Below are 16,173 nucleotides of genomic sequence, written 5' to 3' on the forward strand. Positions count from 1 at the left end.
CGGAAAGCATGACCCCTGGATTCTCTATCAGCCCACAACTAAAACAATTTCTGAGGCCAACTCTTCAGACAGGGATTGGACTGGACTGTGGGACATAAAGTGATACTTGTGAGGAGCGTGCCTCTTAGCTCAAGTAGATACGAGAGACCAGAGGGGCAGCTTCTGTCCAGAGGTGAGATGGGAAGGCGGAGACGGTTAGGAGGTGGTTGATTGGACATGGGGAGTCAGGGACGGAAAGGAGGAGTGCACTGTCACAGAATGGGGTGAGCGATTAGGGTCATGTAACAGTGTATGTATAAAATTTTGTATGGGAGACTAACTTGAAATGTAAACTTCATTTAAACTACAACAATTAAAAAAAGGACAAAAAAATAAAATCTCCAAAAGATTATAAGCATCAAAAGATAGCTGAAGGAATGTTCTCGATTTAACATATTTTTCTGAGCAACTTTTGGACCTGTCATTGTGTAACCAATAAAACAAAAATAAATGTTGTCTTTGATAGTTCTTTCCATCTTTCTGAATTCTTTTGTTTTCTCAGGGTACTGTCTGCTTTTTTCCCCATCAGTGCCCGGAAACTCTATATCCTAGCCACCCGACACTTGCCTCCTTCCCTGCAACCCTGTGATTTATATGTGCTGGAGCAGCCTCTTTTTCCTTAAGAAATTTATTCCCAACTAGTCATCAGGGAAAAGGACCTGAAAAAATAAGGCATTAATGACTGACAGCTTAAATTCTATCTTCCTCCAGTGCTTTCTCCAAACGTACCTACCTTTTAGGGAAACAGTGTTTTTAATCACAACTAGTCCACTGATCCTAGTAGAGATGTAGGCATCTATAGCAATTCTGTGTTGCAGGGTAAGTTTTCTAAGTAAGGGATACCAGAAAAGCCAAAGTTCACCTGTGACTGAGGCTGATATTGTGCTGAAACATAGAAGTCATCACTACCTTTTATCTAGCAAAACCCAACTCATATCACAACAAAATCTTACATCATGGAGAAATAAAACGAAAACCAACTTCTAATGCTGTGCTGTCCAACATGGTAGCCACTAGTCAAAGCGGCTGTTTGAATTTAAAATTCTTGTTGTTAAGTGTCATCAAGTGGCTTCTGACTCATAGCGAGATTTTGTACAAAGAACAAAACACTGCCAGTCCTGCGCCATCCTCACAGTTGTTGCTATATCTGAGCATATTGTTGCAGTCACTGTGTCAGTCCATCTCGTTGACGGTCTTCCTTTTTGTCGCTGACCCTCTACCTTACCAAGCATGATGTCCTTCTCCAAGGACTGGTCCGTTCTGATAACATGTCCAGAGTACATGAGACAAAGTCTTTGCCATCCTTGCTTCCGAGGAGCACTTTGGCTGTACTTCTTTCAAGAGAGACTTGTTTGTTCTGGCAGTTCATGGTGTATTCAAGATTCTTTGCCAACACCATAATTCAAAGGTATCAATTCTTCGGACTTCCTTGTTCATTGTCCAGTTTTTGCATGCATGTGAGGTGATTGAAAATACCATGGCTTGATCAGGCGCACCTTATTCCCCAAAGTGACTTTTCTGCTTTTCAACACTTTAAAAGAGGTCTTTTGTAGTAGATTTAACCAATGCAATATGTTGTTCGATTTCTTGACTGCTGTTTTCATGGGCATTGATTGTGTATCCAAGCAAAATGAAAACCTGGACAACTTAATATTTTCTCCATTTATCATGATGTTGCTTATTGCTCCAGTTGTGAGGATTTTTGTTTTCTTTATGTTGAGGTGCAAGCCATACTGAAGGCTGTAGTCTTTGACCTTCATCAGTAAGTGCTTCAAGTTCTCTTAGCTTTCAGCAAGCAAAGTTGTGTCATCTGTGTATCACAGGTTGTTAATGAGAATTCCTCCAATCCTGATGTCAAGTTCTTCTTCATATAGTCCAACCTCTAAGATTATTTGCTCAGCATACAGATTGAATAAGTATGGTGAAAGGATACAACCCTGACACACACATTTCCTAATTTTAAACCACACAATATCCCCTTGTTCTGTTTGAACGACTGCCTCTTGGTCTATGTACAGGTTCTGCATGAGCACAATTAAGTGTTCTGGAATTCTTCACAGTGTAATCTGTTATTTGTTATGATCCACACAATCGACTGCCTTTGCATAGCCAATAAAACATAGGTAGACATCTTTCTAGTATTTTCTACTTTCAGCCAGGATCCATCTGACATCAGCAATGATATCCCTTGTTCACCGTCCTCTTCTGAATCTAGCTTGACTTTCTGGCAGTTTCTTGTTGATGTACTGCTGCAACTCTTTGTGAATTATCTTCAGTAAAATTTTACTTGCATGGGATATTAATGATATTGTTCAGTAATTTCCACATTCTGTTGGATCAGCATTCTTTGGAATGGGCACGAATATGGATCTCTTCCAGCAGGTTGACTAGGTAGCTGTCTTCCAAATTTCTTGGTGTAGATGAGTGAGTGCCTCCAGCCCTGCATCCGTTTGTTGAAACATCTCAATTGGTATTCCATCAATTCTTGGACACTTGTTTTTCACCAATACCTTCATGCAGCTTGGATTTCTTCCTTCAATACCGTTGGTTCTTGAATGCGTGCTACCTCCTGAAGTGGTTGAACATCGACCAATTCATTTTGGTACAGTGACTCTGTATTCCTTCCATCTTCTTTTGGTGCTTCCTGCGTTGTCCAGTATTTACCCATAAAATCCTTCAGTATTGCAACTTGAAGCTTGAATTTTTTAATCAGTTCTTTCAGCTTGAGAAATGCCATGTGTTCTTCCTTTTTGGTTTTCTGACTCTGGGTCTTTGCAAAGTTCATCATAATACTTTACTTTGTCTTCTTGAGCTGCCCTTTGATATCTTCTGTTCAGCTCTTTTACTTCATCATTTCTTCTTTTTGCTTTAGCTCCTCTATGTTCAAGAGTAAGTTTCAGCTTCTCTTCTGACATCCATTTTGGTCTTTCTTTCCTGTCTTATTAATGACTGTTTGTCCTTACAGTGTATGATATCCTTGATGTCATCCTACAACTTGTCTGGTCTTTGGTCATTAGCGTTCAGTGCATCAAATCTATTCTTGAGATGGTCTCCAAATTCAGATGGGTTATATTCAAGTTCCTATTATGGCTCTCGAGGACTTGTTAATTTTCTTCAGCTTTAACTTGATTGAACTTGCATATAAGCAATTGTTGGTCTGTTCCACAGTCAGCCCCTGGCCTTTTTCTGACTGATGATATTGAGCTTTCTCATCGTCTCTTTCCACAGGTGTAGTCAAATTCATTCCAGTATATTCCATCCAGTGAAGACCACTTGTATAGTCGCTGTTTGTTTATTTGAAAAAAGCTATTTGCAATGAATATGTTGTTGGTCCTGCAGGATTCTGTCATGAGATCTCTGTCATTGTTTCTACCACCAAGGGCATATTTTCCAACTACTGATTCCTCTTTGTTTCAAACTTTTGCATTTCTATCACCAGTAATTATCAATGCATCTTGATTGCCTGTTGGATCAATTTAAGACTGCAGAAGTTGGTAAAAATCTTCAATTTCTTCATCTTTGGCATAAGTGGTTGGTGCATGAATTTGAATAATAGTCATATTAACTGGTCTTCCTTGTAGGTGTATGGATATTATCCTATCACTGACAGTGTTGTACTTCAGGATAGATCTTGAAATGTTCTTTTTGATGATAAATACGATGCCATTCCTCTTCAATTTGTCATTCATGGCATAATAGACCATATAGTTGTCTGATTCAGAATGGCCAGTATCAGTTCATTTTAGCTTACTAATGCCTAAGATACCAATGTTTATGCATTCCATTTCATTTTTGACAACTTTCAGTTTTCCTGGATTCACACTTTGTACGTTGCACATTCCAATTATTAATGGATGTTTGCAACTGTTTCTTCTCATTTTGAGTTGTGCCACATCAGCAGATGAAGTTCTTGAAAGCTTGACTCCATCCACGTCATCAAGGTCGAGTCTACTTTGAGGAGGCAGCCCTTCCCCAGTCGTCTTTTGAGTGCCTTCCAACCTGAGGAGCTCATCTTCTGGCACTATATCAGATGATGTTCTGCTGCTGTTCATACGGTTTTCACTGGCCAAATTTTTTAAGTAGACCTCTATGTCCTTTTTCCTTGTCTTTCTTAATCTGGAAGCTCTACTGAAACTTGTCCACCATGGGTGACCCTACTGGTATTTGAAATACTGTTGGCATAGCTTCCAGCATCACAGCAGCACACAAGCCACCACAGTATGATAAATTGACAGATGAATGGTGGAGTTTAAAATTAATCATAGTGAAATAGATTAAAATTTAGTTCCTCACACCAGCCTCATTTTAAGTGATCAACAGCTGCATGTAGTTCATGTCTACTGTATTGTTCATTGTAAATATAGGAAATTTTCATCTTCATAGAATGTTCTTTTGGACAGTGCTGTACAGTGTACTTAGAAGTCAATGCCATTTCATCTGAATTTCTTACCAAGACTGTAATCTTTATACAGAATCCAAGAATGCAAGATTTTGTGGCACTTACAGGCTAATACATTCTAACCATATAGTTTTCAACAGTGACTAGAATAATTTTTTCTTCTTTAGACCCAGTTAACCAGATATTTATTTAGGAACATTTGAGTTAGTGTATATTTAACTATATATTCAATTCCAGTGTAAAAGCAGATTAACTTTTTTCATGCCAAGAGCTTCTTTAGTTGGTTGTAACAAAATATTCAGAACGTCATTTCCTTAATCTTTACACAGCACTTCTCTAGAGAACATGAAGCGGGAATTAGGGACTACATCAAGAGCATCTGAAGGATGCCGTTACTGTGAAATTGTCACCACATCGCAGTCGTGTTCTCACTTGTTGTTTGTTCAAGGGATTCTAGGGCAGACAGGACTTTAAGAGCTTTACAGTTGTCAGGTATGACTGTGCCTCATTGGCTACACTCTTTCTGTGCTCTTGTATGCACAATTAACCCATGAATCCAGGACTTGTACTTAACTTGCCATTTCTCCCAAAGGATATAACTATAGACAGAAGTCGAGGTAGAATCAAACAGAAATAGAGCTCAAATGGGATTACTTATTTTTTCCATCTGCCCCATGTATGCCTTTTCTCTCCTTCTTTGTCGGTGAGTTGCTTTCTGGGAGAACTTCACAGACATAACAACTGGCATAAACCTGAGAAATGGCAGGAACTATTCCAGTGTTTGTTTAAATTTTGCAGATTTGTATTTTAAGAGACCTGAAATCAGTAAAACTCATGGGCATCGAGGGTAGGACACACATGACGTTACTGAGACAATGAAAGAGTTAAACACTTCTTAAAATTATTGGGGCATAGGGTACATTTTTAGAGACAGTATCATTGTGTATAAAATTTATCTGTATTTTCTCTAAGTCCATTGTAGACAGAATAAGTTCGTCCTCATTGCTTGTATGTTTTTGAGATTTTTAAAAACATAGTTTTAATAACATACCATGTATAGAGAATAAACCGACTATGTACATATATATTTCTAAAGAGATAATCAGTCACACATTTATCCTTAATGTGAATACATTAAGGATTTAATGTGCCTCAGTCAGCAGTATTCTGACAAGAATATAACTAAGATTTATGCAGTTTCACATTCAATATCACAACAATTTCAATGGCTTCTCAGAAGTGCTTCTATTACTATCCTTTTAAACAGATTTTGGAAATGTGAGTATTCTTGAGAATTTATTTTATTATTGATATATCCAGATATGGAACTTGCGTATGAGCAGTTCACAGTCTGTTCCACAGTCGATCCCTGGCGTTGTTCTGACTGATGATCCTGAGCTTTTCCATCATATCTTTTCACAGGTGTAGTTGATTTGATTCCTGTGTATTCCATTTGGCAAGGTCCACATGTATAATCACCGTTTATGTTGTTGGAAAAAGTTATTTGAACAAAGAAATTGTTGGTCTTGCAAAATTCTATCATGCAATCTCCAGCACCTTTTCTATCACCAAGGCCATATTTTCCAGCTACCAATTGTTCTTTGTTTCCAACTTTCACATTCAGGACCAGACAGTGTTTCGTTCTGTTGTACATAGGATCGCCATGAGTCAGAACTGACTCGACAGCACCTAACAACAACAACAATAACCAGATAAAAACTGAAGCAAAGAATTTGTGATGTGCTGTTGTGCATAGACCAGATTGTTGAACTCTGGCAGAAATATGCTTAGGTTAAGAAATTACTACCCAGTGAAATTTATTATATGCATGAAATTTTTGTTGGTTTTTTTGGTATAACCACCATCAGAGTGCTCTTGGGGCTGTTGAAGTGGTCTACAATCAACATTTAGAGAAATATTTTTTAAGGGAATCTGTATATACACAATTGATTGTATAAGCACATTTAGTACCTTCCTAAAATATTTTCCATTTTTCTGTCATAGTAATCAACAACGAAATGTGAGTCATATACACTTTGACTTACTTTGTGTAAATTGTACTAATTTACCAAAGTAGAATAAATAATTTGTGTTGATCATCTTGTTAATTCATAGTTTATTGCTTACATTTTGCCGTTTTTCTTTTTTCTTTTTACATGTCATATCTAAAGCTTTCATTCTTCAGATTCAAGCAGAAAAGCATTAAAAGAAGGGATATACTAGACAAAGGAGAGCCTGAGAGTTCCTTCAATAGCATTTTCTGTCGGTAATCACAGGGAGAAATTTTGTTCCATTTTTATCACTCACTCTGAAGATTGATAATGTAGCTGCTTGAGAAAGATTATTTATGCTGTGTGGTTATTACTTCTGCTGCTCCCAACTTGTAGCATAGCATGTGTTTTTGTGAAGAATGTTGGTACTTGATTATAATCATAGCTATATCTCTTTTGATAGGCAATTTCACTTTGGAGAATAGGTGTAAGATTTTGAGTGTTTTGAATGTAAATTGGATCAATTCAATCATAGAATATAGAGTGTGTGAATGATGAATAGGGTTTATTATATCATGTTTATTAAAGCACAGAAAACTTTTGCCAGCCATACAGCTTTTATGCTTTGGCTTGTTTAAGATTTTTAATAACTGTCCACATTTCCTGGTAAGGCATGACCAAAGCCTTTCTGAGTCTGAAATATATTAGATGATTAATATTTGTTGAATGAGTGAATATCTGATACTCATCTGTATGGTATACTGGGATGTTCTATTTTAGGATATGTACTTTCCTTCATAGTGCTTTAGGGCTCTGCTCAGCAGATATTGATGGTAGTGAATCCAAAGATACAAGTAGTGTCAGCAAGGAAACTACTGAGGTGGAATCTACCCTACCAGATATTAAAATATGTTGTAAGAGTACAGTATTCAAAATTCTATATGGTAGGCATAGGTATTGTTTTTATCAGTCTACAGGTGATGAAAGAAAGCTTAGGCAGTTTAAATCATTTTCCCAATGTGAGTGGAGGACCAAGATTCAAAATCAGGTTTTCTAATTCCAAAGTGCCACTAAAAAGAATCCTTGAATTGGCAAACGTGTGTTCTCTATATTTTTACAACAATTAAAAAAAAAGGCCTGGTACTTTGAAGTCATATGTTTTTGTTTTTAAAAGGACATATATTAAGCAAACAGATTTTTAATAATGAAACCTAAATTTAGTAAAATTAAAATCCTGCAAACTAATATAAAAAAATTTTCATCACATTTCATCCTGGTAAATAATAGAAGTATTATTTTTTTCTATTACGATTTTAAAATAATTGATACTAGAATCTAAAAAAACTTATTTGATTCACAGTTATTCATTTTATCTTTAAACATTTTCTAAGAATTTTAATTTGAATTAGTTTTTACTTTCATAAGTAATACATTATTATACTGTCCTTAAAACATCAGAATTTTGCCTGCCACCCTACTCTGGTTTATTTTCTTTTCCTCCCCAGAAATAACAATTGCTATGATATTAGTAGTATTTTTTTTTAGATCTTTCTTTAGGCTCTTACATACGTATACATATGCGCATGTATATGTATACACTAAGAGAAAATCTAAAGTGTTGTACGCTTTTTTTTAATATCACTGTAAATATCATTCTGCAACTTTTATTTTTCACTCTACAATATATTCTGACAATCTTTCCAAGTTATTACATATATATTAGCCTCATATTGTTCACTTTCAAATACGTATAGAGCCATGATCTCAGCGCTCTAAAAAGTTAAGGAGTTATTTCTGTGTTTTTCGAGGTCACACAGTTTTCTTTCACCATAATTCATACTGAACTAAAGTAACCCTTACACTGTAGGTTCTTTCCTGAAAGCTTTAGGCTGCAACCAAAAATAAAAATACCTGTTTATACCACAAGCACTCCATTAAAAGATTTAATGTACTTTAAATCATTCTCTGCATCATTATTTGGGTTGGTCATCATACTCTCAGTCTGTGGGTAGCAGACATCTTTCATATTTAACACAGCTATGAGTTCACCAATGGTTCTACAATGTAATTTTAGTAATTCTGTGGCAAGGTCTGATTTTCCTCTACTCCCGTTCTATAGATAAATGCAATATATATTCCTCTTCCCTTGGCACAGACCTCTTTCCTATATTTCAGGCAGTTTACTATGTCTCACCAGGTGGGGCTCCTTAACTGTATTATCTTGAAGGTAAAGTCCCTCTCTTCCCTTAGGCTCATTTTCAGATTTCACTGTCTTTCTACTTCCAGCTGTAAGTTCCATATAATTATAACCCTGATGCCTATTCAAGTCTATCTGGGAAGATAAGGTCTGGATAAGATTGCTGCAAACTCTCAACTCCACATCCGATGAAAATCCAAAGCCTTCCCTGAAAATCCTGTGAATTCCCTGGAGCTTATTTGGCTGCTTTACTTTTAACCGTCTTGATTTTGCACCCAGTTCAGACCTCCGCCTGGTCAACCTGTATTTAACTACCAACTCTTTTTATTCACTACATACATCCACATTGCAGCTATATATTTATATGCTTATTTGGTTAATATTCATCAGTCCCTCTCAGCTGTGAGCCCTGTGAAGCGGGCAGGGATGATCTCTGTTTTGTTCTCACTCCATTACCATTGCCAAGCACAGTACCTGGCTCATAGTAGGCTCTTGAAAGGGACTCAAAATATAAGGAAGGAATAACTGAAGATGAGTTGGGGTCTTGAGATCAAGCGCATAGAAGGAGAGGTTATTCTTGAAAAGAAAAGTAGGGGAGAAGATGGGGGAGAGAGCTAGAGAATGGTGCGCAAGGGCAATCACAATTTTTTTTGAAGACAGGTGGGAAGAAGAAATGTGTGAAAAAAATATACTGAGATAGGGGTGAGTGGAGAGGTTTGCTTGATATTCTCAGATTTCCCAGGGTACCAGAGTGTGGATTTGGAGGTTATATGATTGTATTAGTGTCCTAAAAAAGATATTCGACAAGTTATTTAAGCTTGTTCCCTCTCAGCTTCATATTGATAAACTAATGATGATGATACCTCACAAGGCGGTTGGTGATGATTAAATAAGACAATAAAAGTAGCATTGCTTAATAGTTAAAGCATGGAACTGAAAGCTTTGGGTAGAATCTTGCTTTTGCTACTTACTAGCTGAGTGATCTTGGGAAAGTTGCTTAAAGTTTTTAATTCTGAGGAGTGGTATGAAGAAAAATGAGGGATCAAATTCATTCCCCAAAGGAGTTGCAAGATATGCTAAAAGGTGAGAATACAGAAGATGATAAGAGCATGGATAAATTTTTCCAGAGCTAGTGAGTGAGCCAGGATTCAAACTGAGGATATCTGCTTCTAAGACCTAGGCTTTTAATCACTAAGCTATATTGCCTGCTAAATTACAGCAATCTAATAGAATACTATGGAGTTAGGACTGTTTCTTTCTTTCTTAGAAAAAATAACGTTCTGTCAGCAACCAAAGTTAGGAGGTAAGTGTATATTGGGAAGAACCTTGATAAGTGGAAAATACTTTCTGTGTTGAGTAGTACAGGATCCTAAAGTTACACTATTCTATTGCTTGTCTTTCATGAAATTAATGCCATGAAAACACACTGAGATAATGTTTTTATATATAGCTAGATTAGATCAGAAACGGCAGTTATTTCAGTGGGTCTCAAACAAATCCAGTGGTATTCCATTCCCTTTGTTTCCATTTGGAGAAGAAAATTCAAGTTTTTTAAAAAAAAATTGCCTTTTTATTGATTTGAAGACAAGGTCAGTGGAAACCTTTATAGGATGTGGATAGGAGAACAGTAGTTTTAGGCAGATCTAAAAGGCCTGTGTGTGGATATCAGATGCCAGAGCAGGCAATGGTTTGCGTTCAGATGAGCTTGAAAAACCTGGAAAGTATTAAAGGTCAAGCAGATAAAAATCTAAAGAGTGGAGAAGTTTAAGGAATGGCCTTGAAGAACAGGAACTGGCATGAACTTAATCCTAGGCTGGAGGCTGTCTGCTGGCAAAAATCACAGCCAGAACACCTAAAATTACTAGATTCTTCCTGCAGTCTTTACAGATCAACTGATTTGAAACTGATCAACATTTCCTGTCATCTCAATGCTGGAGATGTGTTAATTGTTCCTATCACATCTTTAATTGCATTTGAGCAATCAAGCAATAATTCTGTTGTCCTCAGAGTATCTTCTTAATGATGATATCACGTTGGAGGGCCATTTTCAAAAAGGTTTCAATTGGTTTAATTTTTGTTATGAAACATTGGAGTGGAAAATTTGTACTAAATTAGTGAGCCAAAGGAAGGCATGGTACAAATGGCAAATGAAATAAGGAGGTAAATTTAGATGTAAATGAATAGTGTCTTGTTATCCTTGGCTGATTACCAAGGCCATGGTTGGGATGATTATTTCCTCAGAGTGAATATGCAATGGATAAAGAAAAAAATGTTAAATTTTACTTTTTGTAAATTATTTTCCTCTTTTTTTTTTTTTCATTTTTTGGTCCACCTAAAAGAGAAAAACAGACTCAGAAGAGGAGTAGAAACATGAGAGGAAAATAAAGTTAGGGAAGAAAGAATTATCCTCTGTATTTTTAAGACAGCCAATTTTATATCAAATCTATTTTCAAGTTTATAGTTTATATGACCATTGCCCAGTACAGTACTAATTTTTATTTTTTTCCCAATTGTTTTAAAATTACTTCTTTTTCTGTAATTGATATTCCCTTCCTAGCTTGGCCCTAGATATATAGCTTTTAAAATCTTATCCTGGCTACTTTTGACTCGCAAATATTTATCGTAATGTATTGCAATGATCAATGTAATAAATAAATATAAAATCTTATGATTACCCACTCTAAAGATCTTGTAATAAGTATGTGTGCACACACGTGCATGCATACACACACACTCTGATGACATTATAAGATTTTATTTTACGTTAAGTGTTCTTCAGAGAGCTTTCATTTGATATTCTTTCTCCAATTACTGTGTTCTCCCTAAGCCTTGAAAAGTCTTCTTCTCTCTCTCTCTTTTTTTTTTAAATTTTATTGTGCTTTAGGTGGAAGTTTACATAGCAAATTAATTTTCCACTCAATAATTCATATACAAATTGTTCCGTGACATAGGTTGCAATCCCCGCAATTTGTCAGCGCTCTCCCCGTTTCCTCCCTGGGTTGCCCATTTCCATTCGTCTGGGTTTTCTTGTCCCTTCTTGCCCTCTCATCTTTGGTTTTGGGTAAATGTTGCCCTTCTGGTCTCATGTAGTTGATTGTTCTAAGGAGTACATTCCTCACGGTGTTATTGCTTATTTTATTAGGCCTGTCTGTTATTTGGCTGAAAGGTGGCCTCTAGGAGTGTCTTCAGTTTCAAGTTAGAAGGTTGTCTTAGGACAATAGTCTTAGGGGTTCCTCCAGTCTGTATCAGACCAGTAAGTCTAGTTTTTTTTTTTTTTTTTTCAAATTTGAATTTAGTTCTATATTTCCTACCCATTCTAACCAGGACCTTCTGTTGTGGTCCCAGTCAGAGTGGTTGGTAGTGATAGCTGGGCACCATCTAGTTCTTCTGGTCTCAGGTTAGAGGAGGCTGTTGTTCATGTGAGCCATTAGTCTTTTGGACTAATTGCTTCCTTGAGTCTTTGTTTTTCTTCATTCTTCTTTGATCCAGGCAGGAAGAGACCAACAGTTGCTTCTTAGATGACTGCTCACAAGCTTTCAAGACCCCAGATGCTACCCACCACACTAGGATGTAGAACATTATCTTTATGAACTTGTTTTGCCAATTGACTTAGATGTCCTCTGAGACTAAGGTTCTTAGCCTTCAAGCCCAGTAGTTCAATCCTGATGTCTAAGTCGTTTCTGTAACTGTGAAAAGGCTTCCTTCTCTTGATGTATTTTAATAAAGGACTCCAAGAGCAGCATATCCTCCTCTTTTCTTCAGAGGCTGTAGATTATCTTGACTTCTGTTGTCTTGAAGACCTATATGTAATGGAAACCTTAAAAATATTAGGTTCCTGTAGCTGGAAATAGCTGAAAATTGTAATAGACCAACAGGAAGGTGGATTTTTTATTTTTTAAATGAATAATTAAAATTCAGGATTTTCTTTATGTTACTGTTTTTAAGGCTAATTGGAGTTTATTTTCGACATGACATTATGAAAATAATACTGAATTAGGTATTATAAAACTTGGATACTTATCTGAACTTTATTGTTTACTTGCTCTGTGACCTTGGGTAAGTCACCTTAGGTATGAGTCTCTCAGCCTCACTCATCATCAAATGAAAAATGGGGTGAAAAGTACCTTTACTGTCCACATCCTTGTCTTGTTGTCAGAATTAGATGATATATGTGAAACTATTGTGTAAACAGTGAAGTCCCATATAAAGGTTACTGTTGTAAATAATAGTATGTGCCAGGCACTATATTACACATTCATATCATTCTCACAACTGTCTTATGTGATAGGTAACATCAGTATACCAGTTTTACGGATGAGGAAGGTGAGGCTCAGAGTGTAAGACCCTTGGGTGAACTCACGTTTTTGGTGAGTGGGAAAGGCAAGGTTTAAATACAGTCTGTCTGATACTAGAGCTGATGCTCATAATTGCATGACTATCCTCACTTACCTGAACAATAATTACTACATAAGATTATGAGTGAATGGATGATGCAGTGGAAATGCTATTCTCTTACTAACAAAAGTGAAAACAAAATATTTGTCATAACTATAGAATTCCATGCAGTTCTAACCATCCAAATGTGTTTTTCCCTTAGACTTTAATTGTCTTGGATCCACTCACAGTGACTGAGGAGGAAATAAGACCATCACTAGAGAAACGCCTAGAAGCCATTATCAGTGGGGCAGCTCTGTTAGCGGACTCCTCGTGCACAAGGGATTTTCATCGGGAGCGAATCATTGCAGAATGCAACGCGATTCGCCAGGCTCTTCAGGACCTGCTTTCAGAGTATATGAACAATGTAGGTGACTGGGTTTTTCTTCCTGCCTGCCTTTTTTTTTGTACTTTGAGTATGTGCTGAGGTGCCTTCTGTAGGTGATCCAAGTGGCTTGGCTTTCTGAATGGGTTCTGCTTGGGCTGCTTACTAGGGAACAGCTTTGAGATAGGCGTCTCTTGGAATGGATTCAGAACCAAAGTGGTATTTGCATGTGATCATTTTGTTTGAGAAAGTGTCAGAATATTAGTTGAAAGGAGTCAGGATTGTAGACAGTAAACTAGGGTTGTGTGTCAATTTAAATAATAAAAAGAGGATGAAAGAAAGGGATAGTTGCTTAGGGTTAAGGTGGTGAATATTTAAAGGGCATGAGAAGTTTCAATATAGCTTATATTGGCTAAGGAAACTCTGGTGGCATAGTGGTTAAGAGCTACAGCTGCTAACCAAAAGGTCAGTAGTTTGAATCCACCAGGTGCTCCTTGGAAACCCGATGAGGCAGTTCTGCTCTGCCCTGTAGGGTCACTATGAGTCAGAATCGACTTGAAGGCAGACAGGTTTGGTTTGGTTAGTATCAGATAAAGGTCAATTCTGCCTGGATCCTGGACTATTTTTGAAGGTGTAAAGAGCCAGTGCAGTTTGGACAGTTTTTAACCTTTATCAGATGTGACATAGTCAGTAGATTTTCTGCAGTTTTAATTGTCTCTCAGAAACACTGGAAATGCTACTTAAGTTTAGGGCAAATAGGTGTTTTAAGGTCATTTTGGTTTTATTAAAAATTATGTCTCCATCCATCCGTCTATGGAGTGTCTATACTATTCTTACACTCAAGTTTTGGTGCCATTTATAAAATGAAGGAAAACTTATGACATCGTGAACTATATATTAATCATGAAGCCTCCTTAAAAGAGCAAAACAAAATGAAAGATTTATAATAGGAATATTTTGTTCATCTGCCTGATGAAGGTATGGTTTGAGAATTATTAGTTATAAAGGATATGACTTTTTGAGTATGAAATTGACAATTTAGGATAGTTCAGTAAAAGCATGTGAATAATTGAAACGTGCTGAAATTAGTTGATTTTTGAGGATCCTTCAACACAATTGATGAATCTCCATAGTCTTAATATTTGACAACTTTGGCTCCTGACCAAAAATCTGCCTGTCAAGAAATCAAAGTTGTAAAGCAGATTTTGTTAATAAGAGGAACGTATTAGTAATGTCGCGCCCTGCTTTTAAAGCTACAGTATCCTCATTTTTAGCATATGATATTCTTAGTTAAAGATATTTCAAGGTAATTCATCGATCACAAGGAACTCCGAAGATAATATTGTATTAGAATGCCTTCGCTGATCTGTAAACTGATAAAATTACTATCATCTATCTATATATGTGTATATATATATATATAAAGTTATACAAATTTATTTATCTTGAAATTATAAAATTATAAATTTATTTTGTCTATAAAATATAATTTAAAATATTATATTTATCAATACATACAAAGATACACACGCATACACTCACCTCCATACATAAGAAGGGATGGCTACATGACTTGGAGGTCGCAGTGCAAAATAAAAATGCGGGACCTGTTCAAAAAATAGAAAAAGCTTTTCCTTTTTTCGGAGGTCTCACTGACTCTGGACCTGTCAAAGTGCTTTTGTATTTGATATTTAATGTCAGGCTCCATCGGGAATAGGGGTACTTGTGGCGCGAATGTAGATCTTCACTCGAGCGCGCGGGCGGGGCTGCCCCCTTGAGTCAGCGCTTGGGGCGCGTGTGCCTGACCCGGACCCTCCCAGTGCCACCCGGATGCCCCCATCAAGATCGGAGGGCGACCGAGATCGCGGGGTCAGGGAGCAGGTGACTCTCAGGAGAGCAGCGGGAGACAGGACCACGTGTAAGTCTAGGCTCCAAGCTGCCATCCTGCACATGCTCTGACTTCATTTAAAAAAACACAATTTCAAAGATAAAATTGTTAAGAATTTCACAGCAGCAGCAGAACACTAAACAAGCATGGTGCCCTTTTCTGAGCGTGGGACCCTGTGTGACTGTTCTGGTCGCAGGCGCCTGCAGCTGGCCCTGTACATAAACGTATAAACACATATCCCATAAAAGCAGGGATGTTCTTATGACTGTGCTAACTGTGGATTAAAAACTCTGCAGTAGCATAGCGAGGGTGAAGCGACTGGAGCATTCTGCCCTCAGTGCAGTCATTAAAAGGTGCATTATCTCTAGAAATTTATAAAAATAATAAAACCAACTAAAAGTTGGTCTACTTTTTATTATCACCATATGCCAGCTATTCTGAACAACTTCAGTGATAAACTAATTTTCCTCAAAGAACTCTTTTGTTTCTTTAAATTCTAAACAATTTCTGTGGTTATTATTGAGTTTTCATAATATGTGAGGTTCCAATTAGCACTTTTTATGGTTGTCCTTTAAAAACATTATCTCTTTATGAGTTTAAACAGTTTTAAAAATAAACAATGGTAACGCTGTGATTATAAAGACAAAGAACTAGAAATTGAGTTATTGAAATCCTGTCGTTCTATGTGGCCACTTGGAGTTTTTATTTGAGTGGAAAATTTGTAATAGTGAAACAGTGCAAACTATGAGGGGTAATGTTTTTGTTTGGTAAATGCCAATTTTAGTTCATACATGAAATACTTCATTGAGTTTGAATAATAACTTTAAAAGGGAAATTTAATTTCCTTTTACAAATAAAAATGTGGGACCTGTTATTCAAAAAACAGAAAAAAGCTTTTCC

General features: G+C 36.7%; 1 protein-coding gene across 1 annotated transcript in view; it reads left to right on the top strand.

Annotated features, from left to right (window-relative positions):
• The window catches only part of CTNNA3 (catenin alpha 3), a 1,802,815-nt gene that overhangs the window by 401,040 nt on the left and 1,385,602 nt on the right, over positions 1-16,173 (top strand). The window contains exon 6 of the mRNA XM_004386410.1: positions 13,224-13,427. Within this exon, the coding sequence (XP_004386467.1) occupies positions 13,224-13,427 (204 nt within the window). The remainder of the gene's footprint in view (positions 1-13,223; positions 13,428-16,173) is intronic.

Source organism: Trichechus manatus, unplaced genomic scaffold, assembly GCF_000243295.1.
Source record: "Trichechus manatus latirostris isolate Lorelei unplaced genomic scaffold, TriManLat1.0 scaffold00163, whole genome shotgun sequence".
Lineage (NCBI taxonomy): Eukaryota > Metazoa > Chordata > Mammalia > Sirenia > Trichechidae > Trichechus > Trichechus manatus.